Source organism: Mobula birostris, chromosome 10 (assembly GCF_030028105.1).
Source record: "Mobula birostris isolate sMobBir1 chromosome 10, sMobBir1.hap1, whole genome shotgun sequence".
In the NCBI taxonomy this organism is placed as follows: domain Eukaryota; kingdom Metazoa; phylum Chordata; class Chondrichthyes; order Myliobatiformes; family Myliobatidae; genus Mobula; species Mobula birostris.
Genome location: NC_092379.1, coordinates 8635515 through 8658761, shown reverse-complemented (window position 1 = coordinate 8658761; position 23247 = coordinate 8635515). Strand labels below are relative to the sequence as shown.

The 23247-nt window shown below is 39.8% G+C and overlaps 1 protein-coding gene across 1 annotated transcript in view; it reads left to right on the top strand.

Annotated features, from left to right (window-relative positions):
• Positions 1 to 23247, top strand: part of clptm1 (CLPTM1 regulator of GABA type A receptor forward trafficking) — a 74266-nt gene that overhangs the window by 15877 nt on the left and 35142 nt on the right. Inside the window, exons 2-4 of the mRNA XM_072269872.1 lie at positions 4568 to 4698; positions 13266 to 13389; positions 19357 to 19515. Coding sequence (XP_072125973.1) covers positions 4568 to 4698; positions 13266 to 13389; positions 19357 to 19515 — 414 coding nt within the window. The remainder of the gene's footprint in view (positions 1 to 4567; positions 4699 to 13265; positions 13390 to 19356; positions 19516 to 23247) is intronic.

Below are 23247 nucleotides of genomic sequence, written 5' to 3'. Positions count from 1 at the left end.
GGTTATGTGACCACTGACGCCAGGCAGACAATCTCTGAAGAGTATTGATGATGGCTAAGGGTCACCAGTCCTATAAAGACACTGCCCAGAAGATGGTGATGACAAACCACTTCTGTAGGAAAAATTTGCCAAGAACAATAATGGTCATGGAAAGACCATGATCGCCCCATGTCATACGATGAAGCACATAATGATGATGACTCTTTAACAACTTGCATTCATAAGGCATTGTTAGGACAGGCATCAGTAATCTTAATCAGAGATGTAGTTGTAGGGATTCCCTGAACAAGAGAGGAAAGGTGGAGAATATTAAGGAGGGCATTGTAGAGCTTGGGTCCTGGACAATTGAAGGCACAGCCATTACTGGCGAGATGAAGGAAGTGCAGAGTGCACTAGCGTAGAGTTGGCAGTTTCAAGAGTTCTGTGAAGAGGGTACAACTGACAGATTATAGAAATGGGAAGGAGCCTGCAAGTGTCAAGTTCCTGAATTTAAGGGTGAGAATTTTAAAATTATTTTGGAAGTCTAGGAGCCAGTGAAGATGGGTAAGTGGGACTTGTTTGAATATGAGTTTGAGCAGCCAAGTTTAGATGACCTCAAGTTTATGGAAGGTGGAAGACGGGAGGCTGGCTAGGCGAATATCAGAGCAACTGAATGTAGAAGTAACATACTTTTGTGAGTATGTTTTTCCTTGCGCTTGTGAGTTTCATATAAGAATGCTAACCACTAGTAATTGCTTCGTCTATTGGATTTATTATTGTAGACCTGCATTGGTCATGGATGTTGCGTACTGGCTGTCTCGATACACAAGCCAGGGCAGTACAATATGGAGAACAAGCTGTTGTCCATGTAGTAAGCTTTCCCTCTCCATGCAGCTGATAAACCCAAAGGAGTGGCAGGGAGCAATGCAGCAGCATCGCAGGATTAATCATGTCAGTGTTGACTCCAGCTCCGGATTTTTCCCCTGGGATTTACTCCCAAAACCTTCCTCATGAGTGAGTTATTGCTAAAAGGCAGTGGCGGTTTGAGATCGGGGTTTTCCTTCTAGACAAGCTGCCAACCATGGCTGACAAGCCCCATGTGCCCAAGGCGACTGGTTTTAAGATACCAGTAACCCGCCTCTGCCTCTTCTCCTGTGAGTAGAAACTGTTCCGCTAGGCTTAGTAGCTAAGCTACGCATGAAGGCTAGGAGATGGACTTGGCTGTCAGAGGCTATTTGAGGTGCACGGCATTTAGAGGATTTGATGGGTAGTGGGAGCTTACGCCCACTACCACCCCCAACTATAACAACTTTATGGAACCAATAAATTTATTAGTAACTCTTGTGTCATCATGATGTTCATGAGTCAGATCATCCCTTCTCCCTGAGAAAGAATCCTATCCTATACTAATTTCCATGTCAGAAGTTGTCTTTTAGTTCTATATTTGCCTTTAATGGAGGTGCATTGAGTGATCATGTCGATCAGTAGTTCCCAAACTGGGGGCCACCAACCTTTCGGTTAAGGGTTGGGGTCCATGGCAAAAAAAAAAGGGTTGCCCCCTGATGTAGATGATTTTCTCATAGTTTCTGTTGTGGTTTTGTTGCATCTTTCTGACTATGGCAATAAATACATTAAACTCAACTGAAATGTAATCTGATTGTTTGAAAGTATGAAGAGGGGCAATATCAGTTGAAAACTTTGAAAAAGATCCAGGGTTAAAGACTTCAAGGGTATTATCAAAAATATTTGTAAGTAGTAAGATGTCATTATTTTAAATTGATATCCAGCACGGAATAGGCCCTTTTGACCCTTCAGGTTCTGCTGCCCAGTAATCCCCCAATTTAATCCTAGCCTAATCACAGGACAATTTACGATGACCAATTAACATACCACCAGTACATCTTTGGACTGTGGGAGGAAACCAGAGCACCCGAAGAAAGCCCACGAGGTCACGGGGAAGAACGTACAAACTCCTTACAGGCAGCAGTAGGAATTGAACCCAGGTCGCCTGTACTGTAAAGCGTTGTGCTTACCACTATGCTACTGTGCTGCCCCAATATCATTGAGCTAAGCTCATTATATATTTGGTGAATAGAACCATGGAGAACAAAATCACAAAGCTGCATTTAACTTGTACAAGTTATTTGGTTCAGCTTAGCTGGAATGTTATATACTGTTCCTGACAACACATCAGGAATAGCATCAAGATTGTGAAAGGGTATAGAGGAGATTTACTAGAATGAAACTGGGAGTGATTGCATGGAGAGTTCAGAACTGGCATTTTTGTCCTCCTAAGAGCAGTGAAGATCAAGGGCAATTTATTAGTGAAGTTAACACAGAGCACCTGCTGAAATGGCAGGTGGTGAGTAACCAAATGGAACAGAACCTGAAGGTTTTGTTTTCAGGTTTATGTTGCATATACAGCCTCCTGAAAGGAGAGTGGTATCATATTTAGCAGCAATTCCAAAGAGCTGATTTCTAGACTTCAGGAGAATGAAACCAGAGGTCCATGATCCTCATTAGAAGATCAGAGCTAGAGACCATTAACAACTTTTTAAGTTCCTAGGAGTTATTATTTCGGAGGACCTGATCTGGGCCAAGCACGTAAGTGTAATTATGGAGAAAGCACAGCAGTGCTTTTACTTCCTTAGGAGTCAGCAGAGATTTTGCGTAACATTTAAAACTTTGATAAACTTCTATAGATATGTTGTGCAGAATATATTGCCTGGCTGCATCTCTGCCTGGTATGGAAACACCTCGGAATCTGGGTAGGATATGGAAACACCAATGTCCTTGAACTGAAAATCCTATAAAAAGTAGTGGATACAGCCCAGTCCATCAGGGGTAAAACCCTCCCCACCATTGAGAACATCTGCATGAAACACTGTAAGCTCTGTGGTACCTTACTCAATGAGCCATTCTCCATAAGTGAAATCAGGTGCGTAAGACTATCTGACAGGAACTGAATGTTTATTTTCAAGCATTTGTGTTTCTAAGGCGTATCACAGAGCCACAAATATCTCTTTGACATTTTTAATAGAAATGAATTGCACATTTTGTTATCCAAAATTAGTCAACTCAACAGCATACAGGAAAATTATCTTGCTCTGCTGATTAGACTAAAGTAGAGACTGTCTCTGACTTCCACAAGGAGAATTCATGCATTGATTCTACTTCTGAATTCTGATTGTGGTGTCCTTTCCCAAACAGAATCATTGAGGCAGAGGCGACGGTGATGGATGCGGATACAATAGGGTCTTTTAAGAGACTCTTGGATAGGTACATGGAGCTTAGAAAAATGGAGGGCTGTGGGTTTCTAAAGTAAGTACGTGTTCGGCACAGCATTGTGTACCGAAGGGCCTGTATTGTGCTGTAGGTTTTCTGTGTTCAATGTTTCTATGAAAGCAGCATCCATCATCAGGGACCCCCCAGCACCACCCAGGACATGCTCTCTTCTCACTGCTGCCATCAGAGAAAAGGTACAGGAGCCCCAGCTCCAGGTTTAGGAGCAGTTACTACCCCGCAACTATCAGGCTCTTGATCCAGAGGGGATAACTTCACAACTTCACTTACACCATCCCACAACCCATGGACTCACTTTTGTGGACTGCTCGTCTCATGTTCTCAATATTTATTGCTTGTTTATTTATTATTGTTTCTTTCTTTTTGTATTTGCATAGTTTGTTGTCCTGCACTCCAGCTAAATGCCCTATTTGGGCAGCCTTTCATTGATTCTATTGTGGTTATTATTCTATAAGTTTATTGAGTATGCCTCAAGAAAATGAATTTCAGGGTTGTATATGGCAATATACATGCACTTTAATACTAAAATTTACTTTGAATTGTCAAACATGTCAATGTCATGGGCTTCGGGGAATGGTGGGTGAACAGAACAATTGGAAAGCTCCTCGAAGGTGTCAGCACAGGTTCGCTGGCTTCCTTGTGAGATGGATTCCATCTTTCTTTCTGCACTTTTAATTGATCTGTATCAGAAAATCTATTTGCAACGTGTTTAAATATTTTTTCCCCTCTTTGGTTCTTTGTATTTTAGTTTTTTACTGACACCTTGGGCCATTCAAATTAGGGCAGAAACAAATATTGATTGACTTGTGGATAAAAATGATTAACATTTGATTATTCCGAGGTGTGAGCTGCTTATCTATCATGTGGCCTTTGAATACCTTGTATCAGAAAACTGCATTAGTAATTTAACTGAAGGACAACTGCAGGATGTTTCGGAACTTCATTGTCCTTGAGCCCTTGAATATTTGAGCAATTGCAGCTTCGGTGTAGGAGAAAGTGCAGCAGCGGAAAATAAATAATCTGATTTGAGTGTTGGTTGCAATGTAAATGCTGTTCAAGACTTTGGGAAGCGCAGAGAGGTCTTTTATCATCATTGGAGAAGGAAGACTTTGCTCTCAACTGAGCCCCTGATCTCTGCTTAGGCTGGAGTCTATCCAGCTGAAAATACTCCCTTGCCCTTTCCATTATCTACCTTCATTGGTCCCCAAGTGTTATGTGTTTGTTGCTCTTTTCCGCTAGGCAAGTAATCCTATAACTCTAATATGTTAATACTTGCATCTTGTAGGTCAGCAGTGAGGTGGTCGCAGATGGGCAGGTCCAGGTATCGGAATCTAATCGGGTGGAAACACAACCACCGCAGCAAAACCAGCAACAGCCTCCCAATGCCTGGCAGGTGATAAAAGGTGTTTTATTCAGGTGAGTGCAACGTACTCATATGTTCCTTCCTTTTCTTAAGACCATCATCCCTGCAGGGGCACAAGCTGCCAAAAGCAGTTCACCAGAGTCCTCTGTCATGGGCCGAAGGTTGATTGACCTTGTGGAAACACCTAGGAACCTGGGGAGAATATAGAAGCACCAAAGCCCTCGAACAGAAAATCCTTCAAAAAGTACTGGATATAGCCCAGTCCATCAGGGGTCCCTCCTTACCATTGAGAACATCAACATGAAACACTTCACAGGAAAGCAGCATCCTTTCTTTTTTGCTACTGCCATCAGGAGGAAGATCCAGGAGCTTCAGGCCTCACATCACCAGTTATTACCCTTCAACCATCAGGCCTTTGAACCAAAGGGGATAACCACTCAACTTCACTTACCCCATCAGTAAGATGTTCTCACAACCAAAAACTCATCTCATGTACTCGATATTTATTGCTTATTTATTATTTCTTTTATATTTGCACATTTTTGTTGTATTTTGCACAGTGGTTGAATACTCAAGTTTGTGCGGTCTTTCATTGATACTATTATGATTATTCTATAATGGATTTATTGGGTATACCTGGAAGAAAATGATTTGCAGGGTTGTATATAGTGACATATATGTACTTCGACGATACATTTGCTTTGAAGCTTGAAGTTCTACCATTATCCAGCTGATTGCAAAAACTGATTCAAAGGATTGAATTATGTATCTCCCTGTGTAATGTTAGGGAAAGTAGATGGCGCTATCAAGTTATAAGGGATTTATTTGCTGAGTTTATATAGTATTTTATTCTAAAGTTCAAAGTAGATTTTATAATCAAAGTTATACCGCTGCCTGAGGAAGTTTGTGAACCCTTTGCAATTGCCTGGTTTTCTGTATTAGGCATAAAATGTGGTCTGATCTTCATCTAAGTTACAATACTAGGCAAGCACGATCTGCTTAAACTAATAACACAAAAAACAATTGTACTTTTCACGTCTTTAGCCGTCCCTGTATTTCATAAGTGTAGAACCTCCTTTCGCTGCAATAACCTCCACCAAATGTTTCCTGTGGCTACTGATCAAACTTGCATAACAGCGAGGAGCACTTTTAGACCATTCCATTATACAAAACTGTTTCAATGTTTCTGGCATACATTACATGGACAGCCCTCTTCAGGTCATGCCACAGCATCTTTTTTTTATAATATAATTTTTATTGAGTTTTCAAAAAGAATACATGAAAAGATAAAATCTACCCTCCCCCCTCCCCCATATATAGTCCTACCTAAAAAGAAAGAAGAGAAAAAAAAAGAAGAGCCGCCTGGGTGTTGGAAGGTTTCCACATGCACCATGGGATTCAAAATAAATTTGGTATAATTATTCGTTACTTTCCCCAAGGGACCAAGATCTTTATCGGAGCACTTAAATATGCCATCCTATCTTTTGTAAATAAGGGCGCCAAATATTCAAAAATGTTACATATTTATCTCTTAAATCATAAGTAATTTTTTCGAGTGGAATAGAACTAGCCATTTCATTATTCCAACGATCCATACTTAAATACGAATCAGATTTCCAAGTAACTGCTATAGTCTTCTTAGCTACTGCCAATGCAATTTTTATAAATTCTTTCTGATATTTATTCAATTTAAGTTTCGGCTTTATCCCTTCAATAAGACCTAATAGAAATAATACAGGGTTATGTGGAAGTTGAGTTCCAGTAATTTGTTCCAATAAGACTGTTAAATTTATCCAAAAGGGTTGAATTTTAAAACAAGACCAAGTAGAATGTAAAAAAGTACCAATTTCTTGATTACACCGAAAGCATTTATCGGATAGATTTGAATTTAATCTATTTATTTTTTGTGGTGTAATATATAATTGGTGTAAAAAATTATATTGTATTAATCTAAGTCAAACATTTATTGTATTTGTCATACTGTCAAGACAGAGTCTTGACCAATTTGTTTCATCAATATTAATATTCAGATCTGTTTCCCATTTTTGCTTTGACTTATGGGTTCCTTGTTTAATTGTCTGTTCTTGAATCAAATTATACATACAAGAAATAAATTTTTTAATTTTCCCTTTTTGAATTAAAATTTCAATTTCATTAGGTTTTGGCAAAAACATTGTTTGACCCAGCTTACCTTTTAAGTAAGCCCTTAATTGAAGGTAACAAAAGAAAGTATTATTTGATATTTTATATTTATCCTTTAATTGTTCAAATGACACCAATATACCTCGTTCATAACAATCTCCTATAAATTTAATCCCTTTTTGGTACCAATTATATAAAAGTTGATTGTCCATTGTAAAAGGAATAAGTCTATTTTGGAACAAAGGTCTCCTTGCTAATAGAGATTTCTGTGTTTCATTATCAACATTTATCTTATTCCATAGATCAATCAAATGTGTTAATATAGGAGATTCTTTCTTTTCCTGTATCCATTTAGATTCCCATTTATATACAAAATCTTCAGGTCTATTTTCTCCTATCTTGTCTAATTCTATTTTAATCCATGCTGGTTTTCGATCATCGAAGAAAGATGCAATAAATCTAAGCTGATTTGCTTTATACTAGTTTTTAAAGTTTGGAAGTTGTAACCCTCCTAACCCAAATTTACATGTCAATTTTTCCAATGATATTCTTGACATTTTACCTTTCCAAAGAAATTTTCTCACACATTTATTTAACTCTTGAAAAAATTTCTGTGGCAATTGTATTGGTAATGTTTGAAACAAATACTGTAATCTAGAAAATATATTCATTTTTACAGCATTGACTCTACCTACTAATGTTATTGGTAGTATCATCCATTTGTCAAAATCTTCTTGAATTTTTTTCAATAGTGGTAAATAATTAAATTTATATAAATTCTTTACATCATTATCAAGTCTTATACCTAAATACTTTATACCATTTACCAGCCATCTAAATTGGGTTACTAATCGACATTGACTATAGTCTCCTTTAGTAAGAGGTAAAATTTCACTTTTATCCCAATTTATTTTGTAACCTGATACCTTCCCATATTCATCCAATCTAGAAGATAAGTTATGTAACGAGTGTTGTGGGTTTGTTAAGTAGATCAAAACATCATCGGCAAAAAGATTAATTTTATATTCCTCCTGATTAACTCTAAAACCCATAATATCTGGATCAATTCTGATTAGTTCTGCTAATAGCTCTATCGCCAGTACAAATAAAGCAGGTGATAATAGACAACCTTGTCTAGTTGACCTTTTTAACTGGAATGGTGTTGAAATTTGAGAGTTTGTCACTACTTTAGCCTTAGGGTTAGAATTTAAAGTTTTAATCCAATTTATAAAAGATGTTCCTAACCCATATTTTTCTAATACTTTTAATAAAAAATCCCATTCTAATCTATCAAATGCTTTTTCTGCATCCAAGGCTACTACTACATTCTTCTCGTCCCTTTTTTGTGCCAAATGAATTATACTGAGTAGCCGGGTTACATTATCTGCCAATTGTCTATTTTTAATAAATCCTGTTTGATCCATATGTATTAATTTTGGTAAATATTTAGATAATCTATTCGATAAAATTTTTGCTATTATTTTATAATCCGTATTCAATAGAGAAATAGGCCTGTATGATGTTGGTTTCATAGGGTCTCTCTTTTTTTGGCAATACTATTACAATCGCTGTTGAAAAAGATTCTGGGAGTTTGTGTTTTTTCTGCTTGACGTATTAGTTCCATAAAGAGAGGAAATAATAAATCTTTAAATTTTTTATAAAATTCAGGTGGAAAACCATCTTCTCCTGGAGATTTATTACTTTGGAGTGATCCTAAAGCTTCTTCAACTTCTTTTAATGTAAAAGGCATATCTAATCCCTTCTGTTCTTCCAAATTCAATTTTGGAAGAGATACTTATGATAAAAACCTTTCTATCTCATTAACATCATTTTGTGATTCTGATTGATGTAATTCAGAATAGAAACTTTTAAAGGTTTCATTTATTTCAAGAGGTTTATAAGATATTTTATTTGCCCTTGTTCTAATTGCATTTATTGTTTTGGAAGCTTGTTCAGTTTTCAACTGCCAGGCAAGAATTTTATGTGCTCTCTCACCTAACTCATAATACCTTTGTTTAGTTCTTATAATTGCTTTTTCCATTCTATATGTCTGAAGCGTACTATATTGTAACTTCTTATTGACAAGTTGCCTTCGTTTTTCTTCTGACATATATCTTTGAGATTCTTTTTCTAATTTTGTAATCTCTTTTTCCAATTGATCTGGTTCTGCCATATATTCTTTCTTAATTTTAGACGTATAACTTATTATCTGGCCCCTAAGATATGCTTTCATCGCATCCCATAATATAAATTTATCATCCACTGAATGAAAATTTGTATCCAAAAAAATTGAATCTGCTTTTTCATAAAATCACAAAAATCTTGACATTTTAATAATGTTGAATTAAATCTCCATCTATAAGCCACTTCTTCCTTATCAGCCATTATTATTGTCATTAATAAAGGAGAATGATCTGATAATATTCTTGCTTTATATTCCATATTTTTCACTCTGTGTTGAATATGCATTGATAATAGAGAAAAATCTATCCTTGAGTAAGTTTTATGTCTTTGAGAACAGAACGAATAGTCTCTTTCTTTAGGATTGATTCTTCTCCATATATCAATCAAATTTAAATCTTTCATCAATGATAAAGTTAAATTTACTACCTTCGATTTTATAACAGCCTTAGTTGATCTATCTAAGACTGGGTCTAAGCAAAAATTAAAGTCTCCTCCAATTAATATTTTTTCATGTGCATCCGCCAAATTCAAAAAAGCTTCTTGTATGAATTTTGCATCATTTTCGTTTGGTGCATAAATATTCATAAAAGTCCATAGTTCAGAAAAAAGTTGACAATGTATAATCACATATCTCCCCGCAGAATCAGTTATTACATTTTGTATTCTAATTGGTAACGTTTTATTGATCAAAATTGCTACTCCCCTCGCTTTTGAATTAAATGAAACCGCAACAATACTACCCACCCAACCTCTCTTTAGTTGCTGATGTTCTGTTTCTGTTAGGTGTGTTTCCTGTAAAAAAAAAGCTAAATCTATCTTCATTTTTTTAATATGTGTTAAGATTCTTTTTCTTTTCACTGGTCCATTAAGCCCGTTAACATTAAAACTCAAAAAATTCAATAAATTAGTCATTATTCTTAACAAAGTTACTCCAATCTAAAACATTACTTATCTTCTCAACTCTCATAGTTCCTTGGGGAATCTCTTTGAACTTCACCATGTTGCTATGTGTTTCCCTCCCAACCCTCCAGGCAAAAAGAAAAAAAAAGATAGAAAGAATACAAAAAAAGAAAAAACAAAATACCCCCCCACTAATGTTATGAATGAAAAGATACACAACACTACCCCCCTCCATTTTATGGGTCGTGGCTAAAGCCACGCTTGCACACATGATTAGCATAGCAATTGGTCAATACTTCTTCCAGCTCCCCTGCAACAAAAAAAATTATATATAGACAAAATTAATGTTGCTATTCCCAACTAATATTCCTCCAATTTTAACCTTTCTTACCCCCCCTCGTATAATTAATAATATATTTATACATTCATCCACCTTCAAAAATCCAACAAGTCCATTCTTTGACCCAATCTTCATCTTCAATCTATCTCGCTCCCCTGGATTTGTTCTTGTATCTGGTGAATATTCAGAGAATCTCGCACAAACTGCTCTGCTTTCCGGTAGTCATCAAAAAATCTTTTTTCTCCACCAGGCAAAAAAATCTTCAAGGTTGCAGGATAACGCAATATAAATTGATAACCGTGATCCCATAGGGTTTTTTTCACTGGATTAAATTTCTTCCTTCTCTTCAAAAGTTCATAACTTATATCAGGGTTTCCCATCTCGCGGCTGCTTCGCAACAGCAGACTTCTTTTGTTGCGGTTTAGGAGGCATATCGTAAAGTAGTCTTGCAAAGTTTATAAATAGTTTTCGGAAAGTATTAACTTTGTTTTGTTGAAACGATACTTTGCTGATTTTTTATGGGAGAGCTGGATTTACACGTCTCAATCCCACGTCATCACGTGACGCCCCCCATGCCACAGCATCTTAACTGGATTAAGGTCTGGACTTTGACTTGGCTATTCCAAAGCATGAATTTTCATCTTTTTAAACCATTTAGTCATTGATTTATGCTTGTATTTTGGGTCATCATTTTGCTGCATTATCCAACTTCTATTAAGCTTCAGGTAATAGACCACTGCCCTGACAGTCTCTTGTAAAATGTCTTGATGCAATTATGAATTCATTGTTCAATGATTGCAAGCTGTCTAGGATCTGAGGCAGCAAAGCAGCCCAAACCGCAATGCTCCTCACACCATGCTTCACAGTTGGGATGAGGCTTTGGTGTGCAGTGCTCTTTTCCCTCCAAACATAGCAGCGTGCATTTCTGCCAAAAAGTTCAACTTTTGTCTCATCTGTCCACAAAACATTGTTCCAGAAGTGTTGTGAAACGTCCAGGTGGTTTTTTCCAAACTTTGGACTTGCAGCAATGTTTTTTTTGGAGATCACTGATTTCCTCTCTTTTGTCCATCCATGAACGCTGTTCTTGTTCAGTGTTTTTCTTATAGTGGACACATGAACAGAGACTTGAACAAGTTCTAGAGGTTTCCGCAGGTCTTTTACACTTGGATTCTTTTTCACCTCCTTCAGCATTGCACATTGTGCTCTTGTTGTGATCTTAGTAGATTGCCCACTGCTAGGGAGAGTAGCAGCAGTACTGAATTTCCTCCATTTGTAGACAACTTCTCTTACTGTGGACTGATGAACACTCAGGTCTTTAGAAATGCTTTTGCAGCCCTTTCCAGCTTCATACATCTCTACAATTCTTCTTCTAAGGTCCTCTGAAAGTTGTTTTGATCAAAGCACGGTGCACATAAACAGGTCTTTCTTGAGAAGTGCCAGCTCTATCAGTAACTTGACTTTGTGTGTCTTTTTTAGGGCTGGGCACCTCTACAATTCAGATCTCCAATCTCAGCTCACTGATTGGAACACCTGATTCCAAATAGCTTTTGTAGAAGGCATTACCCTAGAGATTCATAGTCGTTTTTGAACTGAGACTGTGAATGTTTAAGTAGTGTATTCAGTATCGACAAGAAGTACAAGTGTTTAGGCAGATTATGTTTGTTTATTATTATGACTTAAATGAAGATCAGACCACATTTTATGAGTAGTTAATAAAGAAAACCAGCTTCACAAACTTTTTCTCCCAACTACATAAGTCACCATGTATAAACCTGAAATTAATTTTCTTGTGGGCATACTCAACAAATCTATAGAATAATAACCGCAACAGAATCAATGAAAGACCACCCAACCAGGACATTAAACCAAAGTGCTGAAGACAACAATCTGCAAATTCAAAAAGAAGAAATAATAATAATATAAATAAATAAGCAATGAATGTTGAGAACTTATGAGATGAAGAGTCCTTGAAAGTGAGTCCATTGGTTGTGGGAGCATTTCTATGAGGGGGGAAGTGAAATTATCCTCTTTAGTTCAAGAGCCTGATGGTTGAGGGATAGTAACTGTCCCTCAACCTGGTGCTCCGAGTCCAGGGGCTCCTGTACCACCTTACTGATGGCAGCAGTGAGAAGAGAGCACGTCCTGGGTGGCGGAGGTCCTTGATAAGAATGCTGCTTTCCTGTGACGGCGTTTCATGTTGATGTGCTCAATGCTGGGGAGGGCTTTACCCTGATGGACTAGTCCAAATGCACTTCTTTGTGTAAAATTTTCCGTTCAAGGGCATTGGTGCTTCCGTACTCTTCTCAGCTTCGTATAAGCTCTAAATTCTACCAGCTCCCTACACACTAGGGGCTTTTAGGTGTGGCCAATTAACTTACCAAAGAGTCTGAGGGAATGTACAAGCTGCACACGTAGCGCTGAAGATCGCAGGAGCTGTGAGGCAGCAGCTCTATAGCTATACTACTGTGTTGCCTCTGATTAGTTTCTGGATGTCTAAAGTTCCTTTCAGTGAAGGTTCTCAAATAAATTCATTAAATTACCATAGTGGTCCATATTCTACCTAGGGTGGTGCGATGGAGATACATCTCTACCAACGTAGGAGTAAGGCGTTCCTTTTCTCCGCTAGCTTGCAGGTCACCCTAAGGCAAGGTGTAGCACCTGCTTGACCCCCTGATCAGGGTCACGTGAAGCCATGGGAGCAGGTGGTGAATGGTCGTATGAGCAGCTGGTGCAGATCACAAGTCCTGGTTAATGCAAACTCTGACACCAGGTAGACAGTTTCTGAAGAGTATCGATAATGGCTAGGGTCACCCATCTTGGTAAAGACACTGCCCAGAAGAAGACAATGACAGAAAATTTGCTAAGAACAATCATGCTCAAAGATCAAGATCGCCCATGTTATCATATGGCACATGATGATGATGAACCTACTTCCGAATACTGAAGTTGCTGACTTGATGCTTCTGAGCTGAGTCTTAAGGGATTGTCTTATAGGATTGGAGGACAGTTATTTTGAATCTTACACAGCAGTGATTTTCAATAATTTTCCTGCAGGATTTTTATCATCTGGCTTATAAGCAGTTGGTTCCGTCGAGGAAATGCACCTCCAGAGCAGACCGATCCAACTGGGACAGTGCGGCAGCCCAGTCGCAATCTTTTCCCCAAAGACACACTTATGGTAAGCAGTCATTTTCTGAAAGTTATGAAAGAAGTTATCGGTTCATTCAACATTCAATGCAAAAGTCGTTGCTAATAAAATCTTCGAGGAGTGCTGATCATTTAACCATTGAGTTGGATAGATGCCACTACTAATTAGATTTCACAAGCTGGTTCCCAAGCATTAATAGGTATTCGCTAAATTCTTCACACTGTACACACAAGCAGTATGCAAAACCAGAGGTTAATATTTGTTTTGAAGCAGTATGCCAGTGTAATATTTTGAAGGATGTGCTGACATTGGAGAGGGTTCAAAAGAGATTCAGAAAAATTATTCCGGGATTCATGTGAGGTGTATTTGATGGCTCTGGGCCTGTACTCACTGGAATTCAAAAGAATGAGGAGGGGATAGAGAGGCATTCTTTTAGAACGGAGATGAGGAAGAATTTCTTTAGTCAGTGAGTGGTGAATCTGTAGAATTCGTTACCACAGGTGGCTATGGAGGCCAAGTCGGTGAATATTTAAGGCTGAGGTTGATAGATTCTTGATTAGTCAGGGCATGAAGGGATACAGGGAAAGGCAGGAGATTGGGACTGAGAGGGAAATGGATCAGCCATGATGAAATGATGGTGCAGACTCAATGGGTTAACTGGCCTAATTCTCATATACTTTATGGTATAACCAATCTTTGGTGCACGAATGTAGAAAGAAAGATTCGCTTTATTTGTCATATCAAAACATACAGTGAACTGCATTGTTCACAACAGCGACCAACACGGTCCAAGGATGAGCTGGGGGCAGCTCACAACTGTTGCCATGGTTCCAACGCCAGCGTAGCATGCCCACAATTTACTCGCCTAACCTGTACGTCTTTGGAATGTGGGAGGAAATGGGATGTGACAGAAGGCCCTGTAATAATTTCACAATTTCAAGTTATTATACACTTATTTTCTTCCATCCAAAGCACAATCTTACATTTGGTCCTGCTGTTTGCTGGATGGTATTGGGGCTGCACACCCATAGGACAGAAGACATTATCCATATAGACAAACACATATGTGCTTATTTGGCATAATCAATACACCAGTAAGCACACACAGACTCATAGAATAAGTTAAATTTATTAAATTTAATATGTAAATATTTATTTGTTTTGTGTTGTTTGTCGACATTGGTGAGTTTGGTTGTTCATTTCTTTGTCGTTTGGTGGTTCCGGGTATGTCTTGGCAAAACCGAGGCGTTGCTTCCAAGCTACTCAATTCGTGAAAGAGAGAAAGTGCACATGCGCAGTATGCTGAAGGGATGTACCACTGGGTGGGCAACGATTGGTTAAAATGTATGTAAGATGATAAATACAAAAGACATTATGCAATGGTTAGTACGTGTTCAGAAATTTTTGATTTTTTATGGAGGTACAGTGTGGAGTAGGCCCTTCTGGCCCTTTGAGCCACACTGTCCAGCAACCTCCATTTAGTCCTGGCCTAGTTATTGGAAAGTTTTCAGTGACCAATTAACCTACCAAACAGTATATCTTTGGACGGTGGGAGGAAACCAGAGCACCCGGAGGAAACCCATGCAGTCATGGAGAGAACGTACAAACTCCCGACAGGTAGCAATGGGAATTGAACCCGGGTCACTGGTACTGTAAAGTGTCGTGCTAGCTACTAGGCTACCATGCCGCCCCATATTATGTGGTAGACAATAATTCTCTTGTACACTGTATATTAACTAATTGAGTTTTACTGACGTGGTATATGCAGGTGAATAGGATAAAGGTATAAAATGAACCCCAGTTTATCCCCCAGGGGTGGTTAGACACAGACCCTAATTGTGATAAGCACTTGTGATCTAAACTGAGCAAGGAGTTGAATATTGTTTACTTGTGTAAATATTATATTGTGCATCTGTGTAAGAATACAACATAGTTTTATTCTCACTGTACATATATCTTCACACTTTGGGACCTTAATTGAAAAATTGGGAACACTTCATAAAACAGTTGGACCTGCTTTTAAGGCAGAGCCAGTTTCTTTTTTTCAAGACACTTAGAGCCCAGAGAAAACTCGCGATGTCACTGACGACAGTGGCACTCCCTCGAGGCTGTACTCGATAGAATATTACATTGTGTTATCCCTTCAGCCCACAATGTTGTGCCAACTTTTAATTTACTCTTGCCTTTCCCTCTTAAATAGATGAGCCACATTCAAGTACCCCCAGTGAAATCCTGCAGAGGGTTCTTGAACACGGCAGAGTGCTACTAGCTGGAGTTGAACCTGACTGTAGAAAAAAAAACACGGCAATTTGTGTCCAACCAGCTCCCCTGAAGCAATATGGTCATGACCACTGAAGAGGGTTTAGTGTGCATTGACTATGGCATGGGAAGACAGCATCACTGCTCTATCGGGTGGTGTCATTGCATTAACCAGAACCAAATATAGAGTTGCATTAGTTTTTCTTGAATGCTGCTTTTTATTTACCATGTCATGACTACTTAGATCAGGGGTTCCCAACCTCCTTTTATGCCATGGATGAATACCGATAAACAAGGGGTGCATTCAGTTGTAGCGGGTGAAGGACTGTTGTTTTAAAATACCACGGAAGGAATACAGTGATAAATACTACATTGTTTCGTAAAATTAAAGAAAGAGTGCTCCCAGCTTCCTGAACCTGACTCTTTCTTTTTTGCCCATTACACCACTAACGTTTAGGGCAGCAATGAAGGTCCTCCAATTCTGGCGGTGTTCAGGGTTTCCTTCATTGTGTCAGTAGCTTTATACTTATACTTTTATACTTTATTGTCGCCAAACAATTGATACTAGAATGTACAATCATCACAGTGATATTTGATTCTCCGCTTCATACCTCCTGGATTATAGATACTAAATATTAAAAATAGTAAAAATTAGTAAATATTAAAAATTTAAATTATAAATCATAAATAGAAAATAGAAAGATGGAAAGTAAGGTAGTTCAAAAAAACCGAGAGGCAGGTCCAGATATTTGGAGGGTGCGGCCCAGATTGGGGTCAGGATCCGTTCAGCAGTCTTAGCACAGTTGGGAAAAAAAGCTGTTCCCAAATCTGGCTGTATGAGTCTTCAAGCTCCTGAGCCTTCTCCCGGAGGGAAGAGGGACGAAAAGTGTGTTGGCTGGGTGGGTTGTGTCCTTGATTATCCTGGCAGCAGTGCTCCGACAGCATGCAGTGTAAAGTGAGTCCAAGGACGGAAGATTGGTTTGTGTGATGTGCTGCGCCGTGCTCACGATCTTCTGCAGCTTCTTTCAGTCTTGGACAGGACAACTTCCATACCAGGTTGTGATGCACCCTAGAAGAATGCTTTCTACGGTGCATCTATAAAAATTAGTGAGGTTTTTAGGGGACAAGCCAAATTTCTTTAGTTTTCTCAGGAAGTAAAGGTGCTGGTGGGCCTTCTTGGCAGTGAACTCTGCTTGGTTGGACCAAGTCAGGTCATTTTGATATTGACCCCGAGGAACTTAAAGCTTTTGACCTGTTCCACTTGCACACCACTGATGTAAATTGGGTCGTGCGGTCCGCTACGCCTTCTGAAGTCAACAACCAATTCCTTCGTCTTGCTGACGTTGATGCTTCCTCTTGGTTTTCATGACTGTCAGTCATAAAGACCATAAGGCATAGGAGCAGAATTAGGCCATTAAAATGGTGAGTCTGCTCCACCATTTCATCATGGCTGATCCTGGATCCCATTCAACCCCATGTACCTACCCTTTCACCATATCCCTTGATGCTCTGACCAATCAGGAATCTTACCAACTTCAGCTTTAATTATACCCATGGACTTTGCCTCCGCTACAATCTGTGGCAGAGCATTCCACAGATTCATCACTCCTTACCAAAAAAAAATCCTCCTATTCTAAAAGGCACCCCTCAGTTTTAAGGCTGTGCCTTGTAGTCCTGGATGACCACAGCAGAGGAAACATCCTCTCCACATCCACCTTATCTAGTCCTTTCAACATTCGGTTAAGTTTCAATGAGATCCCCATGCATTGTTCCAAATTTCTGTGAGTACAGACCCAAAGCTGCCAAACACTCCTCTTTTATTCACCCCCTCATTCCCAGAATCATCCATGTGAACCTCCTCTGGACTCTCTCCAGTGACGATACATCCTTTCTGAGATGCGGGGCCCAAAACTGTTGACATCACTCCAATTGTGGCTGGACTAATGTCAGCAATATCTGCTTATTTTTATATTCTATTCCCTTTGAAATAAATGCCAACATTGCATTTGCCTTCTTTACCACAGACTCAGCCTGGTAGTCTCTGCACCTCTGATGTTTGAATTTTCTCTTCGTTTAGGTAACAGTCTGCACCATTGTTCCTTTTACCAAAATGCATACATTTCCCAACACTGTATTCCATCTCTCACTTTTTTTCCCATTCTTCCAATTTGTCTAAGTCCTGCTGCAATCACATGGCTTCGTCAGTGCTACCTATCCCACCACCTTTCTTCATGTCTTCTGCAAACTTTGCCACAAAGCCATCAATTCCACTGTCTAAATCACTGACAAACAATATGAAAAGTAGAGGTCAGTATGGGACTGCTCAGGAACACCACTGGTCACTTGCTCCCAACCAGAAAAAGCCCCCTTTATTTCTACTTGTTACCTGTCAGTATGCAAGTAGATTTCCTGTAACACCATAGGATTTTATCTTGTTAAGCAGCTTTGTGTGAGGCATCTTATCAAATGCCATCTGAAAATCTAAGTAAATGACATCACTGCCTTCCTTTTCTCCATCCTGCTTGTTACTTCCTCGAAGAACTCTTTAAGAGATGTCAGGCAAGATTTTCCTTTACATAAACCATACTGACTTTGACTTACTTTATCATTAGTCTGCAAGTACCCCAAAACCTCATCCTTAATAATGGACTCCAACACTATCCCAATCACCGAGGTTAGGCTACTTGACCTATAGGTTCTTCTCTTTTGTCTTCCTCCCTTCTTAAAGAGTGTACCATTGCACTTAGATATAGAAGGATTCTTCATTGCTGTTTCTGTAACAGTTTTGTTGTACCAGTCAGGTTTGTCGGACCTGAGCTAAACTCCTGAGCCTGGGGGACTAGTGGAGCACTATTCATCAGACCTCTACTCTTTGACCCTGCCAAAGCATAAAGCCCTGACTCCAGCCAGCATAGCTCTCCAGGTCATTGAGGCACAAAGCCTCCAAGCCCTACGATGTGGTCCTTTTGGAGGTTAATCTGATTGCAACACAAAGTTGTGTTGGAGATTTCAATTCATATGTACTCAAACCGTAGAAAGTAAACCCACTTGTATGAAACCTGAATGTTGGAATTACTGAGTGGTAAGAGGGCAAATCAATCACTGTTTTTGATCATTGATCTTCAGTCTGTACTGTTGCTTTCCTCTTTTAAACCCCACTGAGAAGGAGAAATGGAAGTGTTAATTGTAGGAGTGAAAAAAGAACTCTGAAATGATTTACCAGTAATCTTCAACCCTGCATCTTGCAAACACTAAGCTCAAGCTCACACTGGGAAAAATTAGAAACCCTGGATGTACATTCTGTTAATGCTGGTGTCTCAGTAGCCTTCATGCAACCTCTTTCAACTCATTCTGGACAGATTTCTCAGTTTGGTTCTCGTTTCCAGCTTGCTATGTGCTACACCAGTTAGTTTCTATTTATTTATTGAGATACAGTGCGGAATAGGCCCCACCAGTGCTTTGAGCCGCGCCACCCTGATATCCCCTGATTTAATCCTAGCCTAATCACGGGACAATTTACAATGACCAATTAACCTGCAAACCGCTACATCTTTGGACTGTGGGAGGAAACTGGAGCACCTGGAGGAAACCCTTGCAGAACAGGAAAAACTGAACCTCTGTGCTACCAGTGGTGACCAGCAGTTAAATCTACAGATATTTTTATCAAATCGGAATAAACTGATTTTTTTTTTATTCATTGTATTTAGTAATCTAAGTTATTGTTCTTGACCCTTGCAGGACCTGCGGGTTTATATCTCAGAGAAGGAACACTTCACGGAATTTAATAATAGTGCTCCACTTTTCTGGGAACTTCCGGACTTGGTATATGGAGACTGGACAAGTGGAGAGTCAGGGACAGGATGTTATGAACACTATGGAGAAATAGAAACCACTGAGGTATGAATATTCTGCTTTGCATATTTTGTGATAATCTTAAACAAAATAAAATTGACTGGGTTGTACTGAATTTCTTTGCTGTTGTGCTGCTACCAGCTAAAAGTCTAGCAGTTATTATTGGTCACTTTGCAGTAGGTGAAAATTCCATACTGATTCCTCCTTCTGGTAATCAACCCTTCTCCCCCCCCCCCCCCATTTCCCCACTCTGACCTTTTACCTCTTCTCACCTGCATATTACTTCCCCCTGTGTCGTCTCCTTCTTCCCTTTTTCCAATGGTCCACTCAGATTCTTTCTTCTTCAGCCCTTGACCTTTCCCACCCACCTGGCTTCACCCTTCACCTTACAGCCAGCCTCTTCCTCCTCCCCCCCGCCCCCCACCTTTCCATTTCAGTATCTTCCGCCTTCCTTCTCAGTCCTGAAGCATGATCTTGGCCGAAAATGTCGACTATAGATAGTTGCCTGACCTGCTGAGTTCCTCCAGAATTTTGTGTGTGTTTTTGCAGATGAAAAGCGTGTAAAGTTTTTAAATTGAAACTTGAGTTTTTTTTTGTTTCAGTTGAGCATAAAAGGTAAAGCTAGTAACCAATCTCCCACTTCCCAATCCTTTAAACTCCTTGCTTGGCTGAGTGTAGCAAAAAAAGAAACAATTAATAAACACACTGAATGGCCACTTTATTAGTTACCCCCCGTACCTAAATAAAGTGGTCACTGAGTGTATGTCCGTGGTCTTCTGCAGCTGCTGCCCATTCATTTCGCGGTTCGAAGTGTGTGTTCAGAGATGTTCTTCTGTGCACCACTGTCGTAACTGCATGGTTATTTGAGTTACTGTCAGCGTGAACCAGTCTGGCCATTCCCCTCTGACCTCCCTCATTAGCAAAGTGTTTTCGCCCATGAAACTACTGCCGCTGTCTGGATTTTTATTTTGTCTTCCACACCTTTTTCTGTGAACTATGGAGACTATTGTGTGTGAAAATCACAGGAGACCAGAGAAATTTCTTGGAAACTCAAACCACCCCTCGTGCTCCAGCAATCAGTCTAAGGTCAAAATCACTTAGAAACATTTCAGTTGTTTCCTCTGAACAACCAAACCTCTTGACCATGCCTGTGTGCTTTTATGTATTGAATTGCTGCCACACATTGGTTGATTAGATATTTACATTAATGAGCAGGTGTACCAAATAAAATATCCACTGAGTATCCATGCACTGTGATATTCTGTGTACACATACCCATATCTGTTGACCTTGGCCTTGGAGTTGTGTTCCATTTACTTAACAAAGCAGCAAGCAAATTTGTCAACTAACTAATGGTAATTACATTGTTTTAAGCAGTGAACACATTTATTATAATACATAGAAATTTACTCCTTTATAATAATGACTAGATCATGCCTAATGGCCTTATAAATCAGAATCAGGTTTACTATCACCGGCAAATATTGTGGATGTTAAATTTGCGGCAGCAGTACAATGCAAGACATGATTTGTGGACACTGCAATTACCTGGTTTTTTGCATTAATTACTCATAAAATGTGGTCTGATCTTCATCTGTCACAATAATAGACATACACAATCTGTCTAAACTAATAACACACAGACAATTGTACTGCTTCTTGTCAATACTGAGTACATTGTTTAAACAATCACAGTCTAGGTTCAAAAAAAATTACGTGAACCTCTGGAATAATGCCTTCTACAAAAGCTATTTGGAGTCAGGTGTTCCAATCAATGCCGAAGGAGGTGAAAAAGAACCCAAGGGTGACAGCAAAAGACATACAGAAATCTCTTCAACTTGTTGAAATCTCTGTTCACGTGTCCATATGAACAGAGCTGAGAGCACTAAGCCGAGAGCATGCAAGCAGTGGGAGAATCATCCCTCTTGTGCTTCTTGATCTCGTCACTGGAGATTCAGTGTCACACAACCCTGCCACTTTGATCTGGCCCACGCCTTCACTAACCTTTATTGGATCTTGCTCCTCCTTACACAAGCCATCAGGTTTGTGGGGGTGTGGCCAAGGTTAATCAGGGTACGCCTCGATTTAGTGGGGGTGTGTACCCCCTTGTACCTTAGGATTAGGTTTGAGGGTAGGGCTGGTGGATGTGTATGTGGGGCTGGGAGAAGAAGCTCAGAGACCTCAACCTTGACTGCCTTGTGCATTTGGATCCTGGACCTCCCGTCAGATCGCCAGCAGGTGATAAGGGTGGGCTGCCTCTCCTCCACCCCTCTGACTCTCAACACAGGAGCCCCTCAGGACTGTGTGTGAAGCCCCCTCCTTTACTCCCTGTATACCCATGACTGTGTCGCCACACACAGCTCTAATCTGCTAATTAAATTTGCCGATGACACTACGTTGTTTGGCCTTATCTCAAACAATAGCGAGGTGGCCTACAGGAAGAAGGCATCTCTCTGACATTGGGTGTCAAGAAAACAACCTCTCCCTCAATGTTGCAAAAAGAAAGGATCTGATTGCGAATTACAGGAGGAATGGAGACGGGCTAACCTCTATTGACATCAATGGATCTGGGGTTGAGAGGGTGAACAGCTTTTAAATTCATGGGCATCCACATCACTGAATACCTCACATGGCCTGTACATACCAGCTGTGTGGTGAAAAAGGCACAACAGCGCCTCTTTCATTTCAGACAGTTGGGGAAGTTTGGTATGGGCCCCCAAATCCTAAGAACTTTCTACAGGGGCACAATTGAGAGCATCCTGACTGGCTGCATCACTGCCTGGTACGGGAACTGTACCTCCCTTAATCGCAGGACTCTGCAGAGAGTGGTGCGGACAGCCCAGCACATCTGTAGTTGTGAACTTTCCATGATTCAGAACATTTACAAAGGCAGGTGTGTAAAAAGGGCCTCTTGGATCACTGGGGACCTGAGTCACCTCAACCACAATCTATTCCAGCAGCTACCATCTGAGAAACAGTACCGCAGCATAAAAGCCAGGACCAACAGGCTCCAGGACAGCGTCTTCCACCAGGCCATCAGACTGACTAACTTACGCTGATTTGAGTGTATTCTATGTCACATTGACTGTTCTATCTATTATAAATTATGATAAATTACTATGATTGCACATTGCGTATTTAGATGGAGACGTAACGTAAAGATTTTTACTCCATGTGAAGGATGTAAGAAATAAAGTCAATTCAATTCAAGAAGAATACTGAACAAGGCCATGGATGGGCACCATGCTGGAAACCACTGCCCCCCCCCCCCCAAAAAGAATTATTGCTGCATGTCTCAGGTTTGTAAAGGACCACTTGGATGTTCCAAACGCTTCTCTGACAATGGAGGGAAAAGGGCACTGCAGACCGTCACCAAAACCTCATCCCAACTGTGAAGCATGGTGGAAGGAGCGCCATGGTTTTGCTGCCTCAGGGCCTTGACATCTTGCAATTGTTGAGGAAACAATGCATTCAAAATTGAATCAAGACATCTTACGGGAGAATGTCAGGACAGCGGTCTGTCATCTGAAGCTTAACAGAATTTGGGTGATGCAACAACACAATGATCCGAAACATAAGAGTAAATCAACAACAGAATGGTTTAAAAAGAGAAAATTCATGTTTTGGAATAGCCAAGTCAGAGTCCAGACCTTAAGTCAACTGAGATGCTGTGGTATGACCTGAGGAGGGCTGTTCATGCTAGGTATCCCAGAAATACTAATGAACTGAAATAGTTTTGTTTGAAGGAATGGTCTAACATTTTTCTATGCTTTTGTG